This window comes from Monodelphis domestica, chromosome 4 (genome assembly GCF_027887165.1).
Source record: "Monodelphis domestica isolate mMonDom1 chromosome 4, mMonDom1.pri, whole genome shotgun sequence".
Taxonomy (NCBI): Eukaryota; Metazoa; Chordata; class Mammalia; order Didelphimorphia; family Didelphidae; genus Monodelphis; species Monodelphis domestica.
In genome coordinates this window covers 353981840-353998974 of record NC_077230.1, presented here as the reverse complement: position 1 = coordinate 353998974, position 17135 = coordinate 353981840, and the positions used below count along the sequence as shown (strand labels likewise).

Genomic DNA, 17135 nt, shown 5'->3' with positions numbered 1-17135 from the left:
ACATTTTGGCAATAATTAATTTGTCACAATTTAGTCATAAAACCTGAACAGGAATGTTGAATTCATTAGCTCTACAGTAAATACAAATCAAGGCTAGATCATATCCTGACCTTAGACCATCTGAAGGAACTAAGACAAGACCAGTTAGGAATCTCTCTAAGGAATTTTGATTTTCCAAAACTACATACATCAATTCTAGAAATGATTCCTAAGTTAAAGATCCAATTATGAGAGCAAAACATCTATCTGTTTTCTTTCACCTCTCTCTCTCTCTCTCTCTCTCTCTCTCTCTCTCTCTCTCTCTCTCTCTCTCTCTCTCTCTCTCTCTCTCTCTCTCTCTTTCTTCCTTCAAAACCCTCTGCTTAAAAAGCAGAACACAACTTCCATTCTTCCTTCACAAATCACCATACTCAAGCTTTATGGACTTTACAGCAAAGTCTCTCTTTCTTCTGAATTCAAACCCAACATAACTCTTCACCTTCTCTGACTTGCTTTTACCATCATAAGTCAAACAAACATTCTATTGATATCACCTCAATTGCTAATCAGTAACCCAAAGAATTCTGATTCAAAGGATCATTGAAATACTGTAACTTTAGCATAGTACTCATCAGTTATAAATTTCAGTTCATAGAACAAATTGGTAAACTGAGGTAACCACTGAGTATTGAACAAAATCTATGGTTTACAAACTTATGGTTTACAATGAGCTTGTTTACATCCAAACAATACTTAAAATACATATTTCAACAGCAACTCACATAACATTTCAAGAATTTCATAAAGCATTTAGTATTACAGGACCTATTTAAAACCTTTTAAGGACTGTAAATCTTAAAGCAAGCCTTTTGACAAGCAGGCTAATCATCTATTTTCAAGATCAAGAAGTTAAATGTAATAATAAAGTTATTACAACTTGAATACACTGGGATAAAAACCATTGAGAAGAAAACCATTTGATAATTTTAAACAAAAACCCATTTTTGGTAAATTTAAACACTTTAACAAATTTTTCCTTTAAACCTCTTATGATGGAAAGGTTGCTAAAAACCTATTTTACAAAACCAATCTGTGGCTTTTCTATACAAACAAATTTCACTGTCTGACAAAATTAAATTAGGATGTTCTTTTTAAAACCCATATGAATACATGATCACAATTTTGAAATAAAATACCAATAAATACCTCTAATAGACAGATTTTAAGCATTACTTCCTTTTGGCTAGCAGACAGGGAAAGGAGATTTATCAGGTCTTCTTATCTCTCCCTGTTTACCTCAAAACAGAAGATAATTAATAGGTTGTTCTACAAGTTGGGAAAAAAAAACTTAGTTTTAAAAGTGTAAGACATTTAAAAATCCCCCAAATAGGGATGTCTCACCAGTTTTTCTGTTCAGAATCAATCCTTCTTCCTCTCTGCAGCAGAGGAGGAAGGAAAATCTGATCAGTGAAATGAAAAGCTTCCCCATTTTCTTCCCCCCATCTTCACCTGGATTTTTTAGGCGGGCCCTTTGCCTTAAAATCCAAGTGAAGAATAGAGTTGAGAACTGGGACCCTGGTGAGAGAATAAAGCTAAAAGGTACAGAGCTTCTGTCCACAAAATATGTCCAATTGACACCTGGTGTTGGAATTTTTAGGGTAACAAAAAGTCAATTCCCTCATCATTTTTTTATGTTGCTCAGCTATTTAACATGAGAGAAAACAAACAAACAAAAAATCCAACTGAATTTTCTCTCAGGCTCTTAAGCTTGATCAGGAGAGGCCTGCAAGCATGCTTTTCCCTTTGTCTTAATTGGGTTGGCTAGTCCCTATCTGGCTTGACCTCAGGCTGAAAAAAGAAAAAAGGATTTGCCATGAATAGGCAATGCCTCTTGCTTATCAAAAATGTAAGGTGGCCAGTCAACATTACTAAAAGAAATTGGTTGCTTTTTCTTTAGTGCCAATTTTTTTCCAATTTTTAAGTATATGCCCCAAAGGGGAATCTCGGGGTTCTCTCTGTCTCTGCCCCATTTAGATGCAGAATTGGCCAATTCTACACAGAGGGTCAATAACTATGAGTCCATAGGTTGCCCGACCAAAAAGCGCTCAGTTGAAAACTGAGGCAGCAAAAAGACTTTCCCCACACAACTAAAACGTCTTTTAGTATAAGGGGAAGCCAACAGATAGACCCCAAACTCCAGCGGCCTGACTGATCTGGGGCCGATGGGAGAAAGAGCACGAAAAGAGTTCCCATGGAGATATCACCCAAAAGATGGGGGTTTCAAGAGTCAAAGAAAAGGCTCCTTTCCTACCTGAGAAACCATGTCCTTATGGACGATCCGGGGTACAGGCATAGCTTTCAGGAGAGCCAAAAATCAAGTTGGACGCCAAAATGTTATGGGTAGGAAGGATACCCTTTTGGGTTCGGGAAGGATACCTTTTGCAAGCATGCAATGACTCCAAACTTAGCTTAAAAACAAAAAGAGATTTATTAATTAAAAAGTAATGTTAAGAGTGGCCAGGAGGATAGCCAGGTAGAACAGCAAGGTTGGGGGCAGTTCCCTGGGAGGACAGCATGAAAGGAAAGGCTGTTCCCCCATGGGGACAGCATGGATGGAGAGGCTGTCCCCCCAGACGACATCAGTCCTGGGGTTTATATACTCTTTAGATGCTATGTCCTGGTGTGGACATGACTTATAAAGTGTTAGTCTCTCAGGCACTTGTTGGGGTGGGGTGGTCATCTGACTGGGGTCTGCCTGGAGGCATAAAGATTCATTTCTTTGTCCACCTTAAATCTAGAGGACAAAAGAGGGTAAACATCTCAGGACCCTGGGTGGGGTCATTGGGTGTTTCTAGGTTAAGAGTCACAAGGATGCCAGGGCAAAGGAGTTTTCCCTGATAATAGTTGGCCTGGGTTTCTGGGGGTACAGTGCCATGTCATCAGGAAGTGTCTGAGGCCAGATGTGAAACCAGAACCCCCAGTCTCCTAGCCTGGTTCTCTATCCACTAAGCAACCCCCTATCCTTTAGTCCAATTATCTCTCTCCTTAATTCTACTTTCAAGGTCAGTTGATTTTTTAATGAGATGTTTCACATTTTTCTCTTTTTTCTTGCTTTTGATTAATTTCACTTTTTCCCTCATGAGTCAGTGGGATTTTGTAGGTATTTTTCTGTTTGGCCAATTCTGTTTTTTAAAGAGTTAATTATCAAGTAACCCAGAACTGAGCATAGGCAGTAGAGTTGTAAATAAATAACAGCTGTACTCAGCATCTGCAAAGGCTTTCCTGCACTCTCTTTCTAATGGGTTATCTGATCTCCTTATCTCTGGGTTGAAAGATCCCAAAGCTGGTACTGCTGCTGTAGCTACTGTTACTGCTGCTCCATGTGTGATATCAGATTGGCCTCTGCCCCATTTCATGAACTTTTCTTTCTAAGCCTCTAATTTATATATTTTTTTTCTGAAGAAATATCTCACCCGGATCTTTTCTTGGTTCTGCCACTCTAAAACTTATTTTGACACGTTAATTTAAAGGTTTGGGAAAGGAGTTAAAAAGTTAAAAGAGTTCAACTGAATTGCCTCTGATCTTCCATCTTGGCTCCACCTAATGTCTGTTTATTTGTTTTGTTTTTGTTTTAGGGTCAGAATTACAATCAGAAAATTGTGTTGACTAAGAGCTACTGGCTATGTCTGCTGCCAACAACAGCAACTCCCTCCCAACTACCATATTCTTGACAGGTATTCCAGGACTAGAGCCTTTCTATATGTGGATCTCCATTCCCTTCTGTGCCATGTATTTGGTAGCTCTGATTGGGAACTTAATCCTCATCTTGGTCATATGTACTGATCACAGCCTCCACACACCAATGTACATCTTCCTTTGTCTACTCTCATTCTCAGACTTAACCATCAGCTCTACAACAGTACCAAAAATGTTAGCAATCCTTTGGTTTCATGCTGGTCAGATGACTTTTGCAGGCTGCCTGGCCCAGATGTTCTTTTTGCACTCTATATTTGCTGTAGAATCTTCTGTTCTCCTAGCTATGGCATTTGATCGCTATGTGGCCATCTGCAATCCACTGAGATATACAACCATCCTCAATCATGGTGTGATTGTCAGAATTTTCTTTGCTGGAATAATTAGGAGTGTGATTTGTACTGCTTTTCTCATCTTCCTGGTGTGGAGGCTCCCTTACTGTGGGCATCACATCATCATGGCACATACCTACTGTGAACACATGGGCATTGCCCGGCTATCTTGTGGTGATATCAGATTGAATATTGTCTTTGGTCTGACTATGGCCCTCTTGGTTATGGGACTGGATGCTGTGCTCATAGCAGTATCTTATTGTATCATTCTTCATGCTGTATTCCGTCTTCCATCCCGTGATGCACGACGCAAGGCTCTAGGAACATGTGGGTCACACATTGGGGTCATCCTTGTTTTCTATATTCCTGCTTTCTTCTCTTTCCTCACCCACCGTTTTGGATACAACCGTGTCCCCAAGCATGTCCATATTTTTTTGGCCAACCTATATGTGTTGTTGCCACCAGTGCTCAACCCCATCATCTATGGAGCTAAGACCAAAGAGATCAGGATACGACTTTTGAGGTTAATGTCTCCAGGTCAAGACTTTGCTTGATTTTCTGACTAAAAATAGAAATGATTACTGAATAGAACAATGGATAAATGGACATCTTTCTGGGAAAGATTGAATGCATGGTAATTTAACTTGGATTCAAAAGAACTGGATTGATTCCCACTTTTGACATTTGAGGTATATTACCCTAAATAAGCTTTTTGATCCTTTTTTCCTCTTTTGTAAAAGGGAAATATATATACTTGCCTTGATTATTTCATAGGAACTATTGTGAAGGAATCATTTTTCCAACCTTAAAATGTTTATAGATCTATGAATTGTTGCTCTTATCATTGACTTCATAGGTATGAGAAGACAGTTGTAGATAATCTGAAAATTACCTGTAGCTTTTAGTTTAATATGAGATAATTGTTCTATAAGGCAACCAAAAGAAAAAGTAAAAAAATAAAAAAGTATAAATCTTAAAAAATCTTGAGGTACTTAGCATACTTTCTAAAAATAAAAGGTGATATAGTCCTGCCATTCTTTGCCCTCGCAATTTACATATAGAATGTCAGAATTAGGTAGTTACATTAATAAACCAGAGTACATTCATAGGAATTTGATGCAGATGCTGAAGAATCTTGAGCACATGTCAACTGAGAATTACTTGAAGAAACTGAAGGTGAATAGCCTGGACAAGAGAAGAAGGGAAACAGGATATCTATGTTCAAGAACATAAAAGGCTTTTATGTCAAAGAGAGTTTGGATTTATTTTTTTCTTACCTCAGAGGGAATAATCAGAAACAATGGATGAAATTTACTAAAGGACCAATTTAAGTACAATGTGAGAATAAAATTTCTAATACTTTAGAGTTATTCCAAAGTACTTACCTCAATGTCTGGTACATAGTAAACACTTAATAAATATTTATTGAATTGATTGGAATATTGAAATGGAACAGACTACCTCCAAATGAACTCTCATTGGAGAGCTTCAAGCAAAGACTGAATGAGTTCTCATTGGGTGTGGCAGAATATGTAGACTATTTCTCAAGTGAGATTGCTCATTTACACCAGGCTCTTATTTGTTGTTTGTACTTGGACCTCTTGTCAGGACCAGAGTGTCAAAGCCTATGGGTCATATGTAGCCCACAACACTTTGAATGTGGTTGGAACCAGATAAAATATAATTGGGTAATATTAAAAAATAAATCATTATGCAATTGATTACAAACATTATATTTTAAAACTAAGTCAAGCAAGGATCCTTATGTATACATTAATGGCTCTTGTTTCTCTGTTTGATTTTGTTGGCTCTCATCTAGGCTATTTCAATAGCCTCCTCATTGGTTTTGCTGTACCTAGTTTTTACTCTTCAGTCTATCCTCCATTCAGTTGTCAAATTGACATTTTTAAAGTACAGGTATGATCTCTGTACAGATCTCTGCTCAAGAACTTTCAATGATTCTCTATTGAATTTAAGATAAAATAAAAACTACTATATTTGTTATTTAAATTCTTTCACAGTCTTGCTTTCTTCAGACTGACCACACTCATTTATACCTTTCACCTCCTTCCCCATTCTGTGTTCTGCTCTTCTCCAAACTCAGCATTTTAGGAGTCTCTCTTAACTCTTAGAAATACTAACTCTCTATGAGACTGATCTTGAAATAGAAGAGCAAACTGACTGGAAACTATTTCTGATTGAAATAGAGAGGTATACCTGAGGGAAACTATTATTCTTCTTGAAGTAGAGAATGTAAACTGAGGGAAAACTGTTTCTTCTTACAATGACTGCTGTTCTCTGGCTGATTGTGACTAGGGAGGGCTGCTAATGGGACCTGAGGCTGCTTATTTATAATGGAGGTAGGAATAAGAATTGCTGAGAGGTGCCACCACAGGGATACTGGTACACAAGGGACTGCTCTGAGGTTTACTCTGGGGTCTGCCTACTGATCCCTACTGAGGGCTGATGGATCAATCTATTTCCTAACCTCCTTTCTCCCTCACTTGCTTCCTTAACCAACTCTCTCCTCCTGCCACCCTCTCCTCCCAATTCTTCCCTCCCCCCTGAATGAAGTATAATAGATACCAGTTTTCTTTCTCAGGTAAGGGGTTTATTGTGATAACAGGATAGGAAACTGAGGTAAGAGGGATGATATTTCCCTAAACTATGGGGATAATTTTAGGAAGGTTTGAGGAAGTATTCCAGTCACAAACTGTGCCTCTAAGACAGTTAGGGAAATGGAGGACAACTGTTTGAATCTTCTTTCTTCTTCACCAAGAAAAGTCTCTTCTTCAGCCTGGCTTGTCTCCTTTCTCAGCTTCAACCCCAGAGAAAAACAAAGTTCAAAGTCTCTAAATTTCTCCTGGCCAGCTTAACTCTCAAATAGACCACCAACTCAAAAGCCAAGTTTCTTTTTCTTATCAGCTTCAACTACCCAGAGTCAGAGACAGAGACCAAGTCCAAAAGCCAAGTTTCTCTTCTTAGTGTGGCCAGCAATACCCTCAACTGCCACTCCTGGGAACATTGGAATCTTCTCTTGACTGACAGCTAGAGCTAGGTTTCCAGACCTGGTTCTTGCAAGTTCTGAAAAACCTCTCTCTCTTCATGTCTCTATCACAATCTCAAGAGAGAATTAGACATTGAGGAGTTGTCTATGGTCGTTATGGAACACTATTATGCTATAAGACATGATAAGTAGCATGTTTTCAGAAAAATCTGGAAAGACTTACATGAACTAATACAAAATGAAATTAGCAGAACCAGAAAAATATTGTACACAGTGACAATATATCTTATTGAACAACTATGAATGACCTAGTTATTCTCAGCAATGCAGTGATCCAAGATAGTTCCAGAGACTCATGATGAAAAATAGCATTTGCCCTCAGAGAAAGAACAGTAGACTAAATGCAGACTGAAGCATACTGCATTTAATTTTGTTTTTTTCTTTTTTATATTTGAGATCTCTACCACAAAACAACTAATATGGAAAAAAAAAGATTTTTACCTGATTATATGTATAAAATCTATATCAGATTGCTTAATTTGTTAGAGAAAGAGCAAGTGAGTGTCAGAGGAAGGGAGAGAATTCAAACTTTAAAAAAAATGAATCTTAAAAAAATTGTTTTTACATATAATGGGGAAAAAAGAAAATATTTTAAAAAACACCTTAGTTTAAGTATCAGTCCTTTCAAGAAGTCTATGTAAATTCCTTCTGTCTTTCCTAAGAAAAATTAATTTGCATATATCTTGTGTTCATTTGTTTATGTGTCATGTCAACTTCAACAGAATGCAAATTTCTTAAGTAGCAGAACCAGGAGAACATTGTACACAGAAACTGATACACTGTGGCACAATGGAATGTAATGGATTTCTATCTTGGCAGCAATTCAATGATCCAGGACAATTCTGAGGGACTTATGAAAAAGAACACCATTCACATCCAGAGAAAGAACTGTAGGAGTAGAAATGCGAAAGAAAATATATGATAGATCACACGGTTTGATGGGGATATTATTGGGGATGTTGACTTTAAATGACCCCTCTAATGCAAATAGTAATAATATGGAAATGGGTTTTGAGCAATGATACATGTAAAACCCAGTGGAATTTCTCATCAGCTCTGGCAGGCGGGACGTGAGAGAAAGAACATGAATCATGTAATCATGGAAAAATATTCTAAATTAATTAATTAAATAAAATAATTTAAAAAATAATGCAAATTTCTTGAAGGTAGGGGATATTTCTAAGTCCTTAACACCTATCATAGTTCCTGATTCATGGATGATGCTTAAAAAATTCTTGTTGTGTTGCAATTTAATCTAATATGTAATGGCAAACTGCCTGCTGTGCAGATTCTGTTGTCTGGTGACAACCAAGGGGAGGCATGAGGAGCTTTCTTCTGGAAAGGTATGATGGTGTGTCATAAAGAAGAACTGCCAGCTACTTCAGAGAATGTACAGGTATCCTAGAACTATTTTCTGTTGGCCTAAGAGGCATGGAGAGTGAGAGGACTTGCAAACCAGGTCATGCAAGAAACAAGGCTGGGGACCTGTCTGTCAATAAAGGAGAAGGTTCCCAGGAGGAGGAGAGGAAGTGATTCTTTCTCTCTCTTTGGGGTTGACTGACCAAGAAAAGAGACTGGCTCTCTGAGTTTTTTCTGACCAAGGGAGGCAAGCCTGGCTGTAGGGGGAAGAAGCTGAACTGATCTTGTTAGCTTTCGTCCCAGGCTGAAAGACCCTTGGGGGAGAGGGGCTTTTGGAGTTAAGCTGTAAGACCTTGGTGGTTTTGTGAATTGAAAGAAGGAAAGAAGATTTTAAACAGTTGTCCTCCATCTCTCTGGCTGTCTTGGAGTCACAGCTGTGACTGGACTGATTTCCCAAATTCTTCCTATCCCTCATTATAGATTAGGGAAACCCTCATCCCTCTTACCTCAGTTTCCCATCCTGTTGTTTCCCAATAAACCCCTTACCTGAGAAAGAAAAAAAGTATCTTTATAGTCCACTCAGGGGGGAGGGAGGAAGCCAAAGGCTTCAAGAAGTGGGTTGTTAAGGGAGGAAGTGAGGGAGGAAGAGGGTAGGAGAAAAATATTGATCCATTAGCCATCAAATAGTGATCAGTAGGCAAACCCCAGAGCATTCCCCTGTAGCATCTCTCAGTGTCTCTCAAAGTACATCTATCCCCATTTAACTAAGCAGCCTCAGGTGTGTCCCTTAGTAGCAGCAGCTCTCTAGTCATAAGCCAGAGTATTCAGTCATTACAACAAGAAAATAGTTTCCACAGATTACCATTCTATTATACTACCATATGGTTACATAAAGTCTTTTAATTGGCTACAGAACTGAAATGAAGGGTCTGTAATCAGAGCAAGAACATATTAAAAACAATCTTTTCCCTGAGGGTAAGCAAGGGAACAACTGCTGTAATCCTAGGTAGAGAACTTCAGTTGCCTACTCTCCCCATCCTGGGTGACATGTCATGAATATGACACGTGATCATGAATATACGTGGTGTTCATATTTTTCCTATCCCTATTTTGTTAATTATTGGTAATAAATGGTAATAATCAGTAGTCACCTGCATGAAGCAATCAACCAATGATTCACCTGGCAACTGAGACAACATACTCTGCAAGCAAAGGAGTGTCATATTCATTAACTATAGCATAGCTAGAAGTGAATTTAATAAGAAGAATGTTTCTAGAAACCATTTTTAGGCTCTTACTACTGTTTTAGAAGAAATATTGGTTTCCAGGAAAAGAATGATAAGGGCTAGGCAACTGGGGCTAAGTGACTTGCCCATTGAGGACTATGAAGATCAAGTCATTTTCTGAAGCTAACAACTGGTAGTAAGTTGCATTATCAGGATTAGAACCCAATCCTTTCATTTCATATCCCATGCTCTGTCTTCTACCTCATTATACTTTTCTAGGGATTTAAAAAAAATCATTTTAGATATCGCAGCAAGTCCAAAATATTGTTAAAATAAATTTTTTTTTTGGTTCTCAGAAAACAAGGATACACACATGTACACACACACACACATGCAAATATACAGAATCAAGATCAGATGATGTATTTCTGGAGAATGTTATTTCCAGCATTATACCTAGGTGAGACTCCTTGAGAGTATGAAGAAGGATTTTGAAGACCCTACTGGAATTGTTCAAAATAGAAGCCGTATGGCAAAGAATGCAGTTTGGGGAAAATCAGAGCCAGTATTTTCCTCTATCATTGACTAAGAGAATTTAAAAACCCTATTCTTGTCCCATCCACATAAAGGATTAGAAGGAAGAATAAGAATAGGACTTATATGTAGTTCCCAATGTTTAAAATGTTTAAAAAGATAATGGAAATGAAAGATGAAATGGAAAGATCAATGGAAAAGAAATCAAAAGACCTGTTAAGTAGTGTCACATAGGTCTTGGCAACAGACTGAAGGTAGGAACAGACATGGTCATTCAATCAGCCTTTCTTTAAGGGGGACTCCAAGACCCACAGGAGAAGGCTGATTTTCCAAGTGCATGAGGTCCATAATTATGTGCTCTCTGTTGTTCTCCTTCTTCTGTACTAGTACACACACACACACACACACACACACACACACACACACACACACCCCAAAAGGGTGAGTCCACTTGAATTTGATGCTACTCAGCCTTGGTTGAGTTGTGAAGTTATGGTTCATTGGATCAATTGTCTCAAAGAATAGAATAGAGATACCAAATTATCAGAAGATGTTAACTGAGCATTGTTGAGCATCTCCACTATGCTAAATAATAATAAAAACAGAGATGTGAATACTAGATTATAAGATTTAGATATCATCCTGTAGGTACTGCAGAAAAAGTGATGAGATAAACCCCTCTATCATAAGGAAAACATTTAAACCATCCATTTCTTAATTCTACAAGTTTCATTCCTGAACTTTGAAACTGCTAAAGAAGCCAGGATATCCTTAGGATATACTCTGCCCAAGGATGTGCTAGAGTTTTCTGAGTGATTATTTTTCTGCCTTGTATCAAGTCCTAGGAAAGATTCTGTGTTCTAAAGTACCTGACAATGTTCTAATGATACCAGGCTTTTTATTTTATATAAATAAGGAATAGAATGTATAGAGTGATCATCATAGGTAATGTTTATAGGATTTAGATCTGGAGCTAGGAAGGACCTTACAAATCATCTAATCCAAAGCTCAGTTTTATCAAGAGTCGCAGAGGTTATTTATCATATCCCAAGGGGCACATCTAGCAAATAACAAATGTTAGAACCAGGATTTCCAACCCAGAATTTTTATGGAGAGGGTGTGCTATATACAGAAAAAGCATCAGTTATGAAGTCAGAAGACCCAGATTCAAACACCACCGAGGAGACCTTTAAACTTGGTCAAGATGTTTATCTTTCTATGCTTCCATATGATCCAACCATTAAATGATAGAGTTGGAGTAGATGGCCTCTGGGATCCCATTACACCTCTATTTCCACGATTCCATAACTCATAATAAGAATACCAATAGCAAGTGTTTACATAGAGTTTTAAGGCTGGCAAATTATTATACTATATGTTACTTCATTTGTTCCTCACAATTCTGAGACATAGGCACTATTATTATCCCCTTTTTATAGATGTGGAAATAGAGGCAGATGTTAAGTGATTTTCCCAAGACCACAAAGCAACTAAGTGTGAGGCCAGAATTTGACTCTCCTTGACTCTGTATCTGGCACTTTATTCACTAATAATATCTAAACTTTCTAGGTAACCTACTATGTGCCAGGCACTGTGTTAAATGCTCTACAAATATTATCTCATTCTATCCTTAAAACAACTCTTTGTACCTGGAAGGCAGAGATCATTAATATGCTCATTTTTATAGATGAGAAAACTAAGGTAGAGATTAAGTGACTTAGACAGAATCACACATGACTGAGGTCACATTTGAACTCTGGTCTTTCTGACTCCAAGGCTGGCACTCTATCTACTGTACCACCTCGATGTTCTAGAATTTTTTCTTATCAGATAAGTATATATATATGTGTGTGTGTGTGTGTGTGTGTGTGTGTGTGTGTGTGTATACACACATATACACAATACAATGTAAATTCCTATATAGAAATTAAATCATCATAAATATTTTTTGAATAACTTTGACCACCTGCCTCCTGAGACCACTGTGAGAAAAGTTCTTTTTAAGTTGTATAACACCATATAAATGTGAATTTATTTGATGCCTCTCTTTTGCATGAGGTCAGAGCAGTTAAATGACTGGCCCTAGAGACTCAGAACTGTTACTCTAGTCTTCTGACATTAAGAACAAAACTCTTTCTATCACATCTTCTCCCAATTTAGGGAGGTCCTGCCAGAATCTCTGGGGTTAAGCATCAAACCTGGTCAGGCATCAGCCTAGCTAAATGCTTGTGGGATCTCACAATAATTAAAGTCTCCAGAGGCTTATCTCTTGGGAAGGGTGATATTATGCCTTTCTTTTTGAGTCCAGAGCCAAAGATTTGGCTCCCAAACAGGGTGGCAGCTCCCCCCTTTACCACCCTGTCATTGAAAGCAATGTCTGGGGTCTTTCCTGAGTCCTTCACCCCAGAGTCTGTGGAGTCAATCAAGGGGGAGACTTCTGTTCCCTCTCAGCCCTGCTCAAGCTGTTTTGTTTCTTCTTTTGATTTTGCTTTTTTCTCCTTCAATTTTCTTTTGAGTTTCCCTCTTTTTCTCCTTCATTTTTATTCCATATCTTTCTTCACTTTCTCTCCTCTTTCTCTCACTTCCTTCTCTTCAGCCTTCTCTCTCCTTTTCTCACAATACTGAACCTTTTAGCCTTCAATATCTCCCTTGTCTCCTTTCTCCTACATTTTCCTGTCTCTTTGACAAGGGTCCTCTTCTCTTAGTCCTTTCCCTTTCTCCCTCCATGACTCCAATTATAGAATCAGTCCTCTTCTATCTAAACCAGATCATAGAATGGTTTCAGAACTGAAAGAACTCTACAGGACTGCTCTTCTGGCTCAGCTTTAACAAGAACAGAAGAAGGGCATGTGATCATAACCTAGAACCAGAGGTACTAAGATTAGTCTCCAGATACAAGTTCATGATGATGAGAGGTACTAGACCTTAGAACTATTGGGGAAAATGGAAAGAATAAGTTAATTATTTTCTGAGTATCTTAAAAACAATGAAGAATTATCATCCCATTTAGGTGTGTTCTCTTTTGAAAGGAGAGTGTGATTGGATGAAATTATTTGGTTTATTGATAATGTCTAGAACCAAAAACAATTAGAAATAGAAAAGAAATATCACTTGATTTTTAGTTTGGGTGAATGAACTTAGAAGTCTCTATATTGGCCCAGGCAACAGAGGGAAATGACTTTCTTTAGTCTTCATAAATTAGAATATAACAAGAAAGCTATCTTCCTAAGAGCATGGGCATAGAATTTTAGGAATGACCTTGATAAGCTGGAGATCTTGAGGACAGTGAGTACAATAGTCAAGAGCCTCAAGAATACTCTATATGATTTTATTTTATTTTTTTCCTAAGCTACCTTTTAGAATCCAAAAAAATCTTTGCACAGGCTTGAATGATAGACTAAATGTAACCTAATTAAAGTAAATTAAACCTAATTAAATTTATTATAATATAAATACAAAATCTTACATTTGATTTCAAGATATGAAATGCATAAGTACATAAAGACAGTAAAAATTAAGTGATCACTTGATAGGTGTAGGTTGGATTAGATAGCCATCAGAGTCCCTTCCAACTCTGAAAGTATAAGGATCATCATCTCCAGGCTAAAAATAATTAGTTCCTCATATAAAATTATCTCAAGGCTCTGTATCTTGGTTGTTATATTTAGGATGAACTCCAACTTGTAAAATGTCTTTTCTAAAATGTTATACCCATAATATAAGCACAATATCCTTGTTATATTTTGATCAAGACAGAAAATAGACAGGTAGTCATCTGCTTTCTGGACACTCTTCCTTCCAACTCATTCTAAAAATGTCATTAGGGGCTTTTTTGCCTACTATTTTTCACTGTTGAATTATTGAGTTTTAAATCCACTAAAATTTCTCCACATTATTTTTTCCCTTTTGTCCCAGATTTACATTTAGCTCTAGTCATGACTATTACATCTTGGACATGTGGAGTTGATTTTTTTTAAATCTACAAATAAGGCTTGACTTGACTTTTATCCCTATATCTAGGTAGTCTTCTTTATATTTAACCACAGTTTCTTCCTGTCTTCATTTTGCCCAGAGTCCTCTTGTTCAATTTTTTTTTTGAAGTAACAACTTAACATTTTCTCCCAATAAAATCTACAAAGATTTTTGGAAAAAATTAATCTCCTTTCACCTTTTTTATTGGGAAAGGGGTAGAAAACCATCTAAATTTTTTAGTTTTCAGATCATTCTTTAGTTTTCAGGTTATTATGATTTACAACTGAAAATGGACATCTTTATATAATAAGGAAAGTGAGGACCATGGCAGATAGGAGGTTTTTTGCATTTTAAATTTTAAAAATCAGCTTTATTATCCCCCACTAATAAACTCATAACTGAAAAAGAAAGAAAAATAAAGTCTGATAATGGGACATTTCAGAGGACAAACAGAATCAATCTTTGAATGTAGGTCCTCTAGTTTCAAGTTCAATGCTCTTCAAATCACATGTGTATCAACCTTTCTAAATTTTTTTGGCATAGGTTTTCATTGAAAAAAATAATGATAATAATAAGTAGCACTTCCGTAGAGCTTTAAAGTTGACAATAATTTTTAAGTTTTTAAGTTTATTTAATTAATTAAGTTAGAATATTTTTCCATGGTTACATGATTCATGTTCTTTCCCTCCCCTTTTCTGACTTCCTCCTTGCCAACAAGCAATACCACTTGGTTTTATGTGTATCACTGATCAAGACCTATTTGAATTTTATTAATATTTGCAGTAGGGTGATCATTTAGAGTTTACATCCCCAATCATATCCCCATAGAACCATGTGATTAAGCAGCTGTTTTTCTTCTGTGTTTCTACTTCCATAGTTCTTTCTCTGGATGTAGATAGCATTCTTTCTCATAATTCCCTCAGAATTGTACTGGATCATTGCTTTGCTGCTAGTAGAGAAATCCATTACATTCAATTGTGCCACAGTGTATCCCTGTCTGTGTACAAAGTTCTCCTGGTTCTGCTCCTTTTGCTCTGCATCAATGCCTGGCGGTTGTTCCAGTTCACATGGAATTTCTCCAGTTCATTATTCCTTTTAGCACAATAGTATTTCATCACTAACAGATACCACAAATTGTTTAGCCATTCCCCAATCAAAGGGCATCCCCTCATTTAAAAAAATTTTTTTTTGCCACCACAAAGGCATGACTATGGATATATTTGTACAAATCTTTTTCCTTATCAACTCTTTGGAGTATAAACCCAGCAGTGGTATGGCTGGATCAAAGGGCAAGCAGTCTTTTTAAAGTCCTTTGGACATAGTTCCAAATTATGTATCAGAATGGTTGGATCAATTCACAACTCCACCAGCAATGCAGTAGGGTCCCAACTTTGCCACATCCCCTCCAACATTTATTACTTTTCTTTGCTATCATATTAGTCAATCTGCTAGGTATAAGTAGGTAACTCAGAGTTGTTTTGATTTGCACTTCTCTAATTATGATATTTAGAACACTTTTTCATATGCTTATTGATAGTTATTATTTCTTTATCTGAAAATTGCCTATTCTGGTCCCTTGCCTATTTATCAGTTGAGGAATGGCTTGATTTTTTGTACAATTCATTTAGTTCCTTATATATTTGAGTAATTAAACCTTTGTCATAGGTTTTTGTTATGAAATCTTTTCCCCAATTCATTGCTTCCCTTCTAATTCTGGTTGTTCTTGGTTTTGTTTGTACAAAATCATTTTAATGCAATAAAATCAAAATTATTAATTTTACATTTTGTAATATTCCCTATCTCTTGCTTGGTTTTAAAATATTTCTTCTCCCATAGATCTGACAGTTATACTATTCTAGTTTCCTTCTTAATATTTAAATCATTCACCCATTCTGAATTTATCTTGGTGTAGGGTGTGAGATACCGATCTAAACCTAATCTCTCCCATATTGTTTTCCAATTTTCCCAGCAGGTTTTGTCAAATAATGAGGTTTTGTCCCAAAAGTTGGAATCTTCGGGTTTATTGTACACTATCTTTCTGAGGTCATTTACCCCAAGTCTATTCCACTGATCTTCCCTTCTGTCTCTTAGCCAGTACCATATTGTTTTGATGACCACTGCTGTATATTATAGTGTTATAATATTTTCTCATTCAATAAACATGTTTCTTGGTAGTTTGTTAGGTATGGCATTAAATAAATAAATTAATTTGGGTAGGATTGTCGATTTTATTATGTTAGCTTGTCCTACCCATGAGCAATTAATGTTTTTCTAATTGTTTAGATCTAGTTTTAATTGTGTGGAAAGTGTTTTGTAGTTGTGTTCATATAATTCCTGTATTTGTCTTGGCAAAAGATTCCTAAATATTTTATATTGTCTAAGGTGATGTTAAATGTAATTTCTCTAACACTTGCTGCTGAGTTTGTTGGAAATACTGTATTTATTTTGTACCCTGCAACTTTGCTTAAAGTTGTTATTTTCACTAGCTTTTTAATTGATTCTCTAGGATTCTTTAAGTAGACCATCACATCATAAACAGATTAATAGTTTAGTCTCCTCATTGTCTATTTTAATACCTTCAATTTCTTTTTCTTCTCTAATTGTTACTGCTAGTGTTTTTAGTACAATGTTAAATAACAGAAGTGATAATGAGATTCCTTGTTTTATTCCTGATCTTATTGGGAAGGCTTCTAATTTATCCCCATTGCAGATGATGCTTGCTAATGGTTTTAAATATATATTGTTTTTAGTTATTAGGAAAGGCCATTCTATTCCTATACTTTCTAGTGTTTTTAATAGGAATTATTGTTGTATTTTTTCAAAGGCCTTTTCTGCATTATTGAGATAATCATGTGATTTCTGTTGGATTGGTGGTTGATATGGTTAATCATGTGGATGGTTTTCCTAATATTA

The 17135-nt window shown here is 36.6% G+C and overlaps 1 protein-coding gene across 1 annotated transcript; it reads left to right on the top strand.

Moving 5' to 3' along the window:
- The first annotated feature begins 3661 nt into the window (after positions 1 to 3661).
- On the top strand, positions 3662 to 4837 carry LOC100022644 (olfactory receptor 52D1-like). Its single transcript, XM_007491143.2, has one exon. The coding sequence runs from the start codon at positions 3662 to 3664 to the stop codon at positions 4616 to 4618; it is 957 nt and encodes a 318-aa protein (XP_007491205.1). The 3' UTR covers positions 4619 to 4837.
- The last annotated feature ends 12298 nt before the right edge of the window (positions 4838 to 17135 follow it).

Excerpts from the sequence above, each read along its gene's own strand:
- LOC100022644 (XM_007491143.2), top strand. The coding sequence starts at position 3,662 with ATGTCTGCTGCCAACAACAGCAACTCCCTCCCAACTACCATATTCTTG.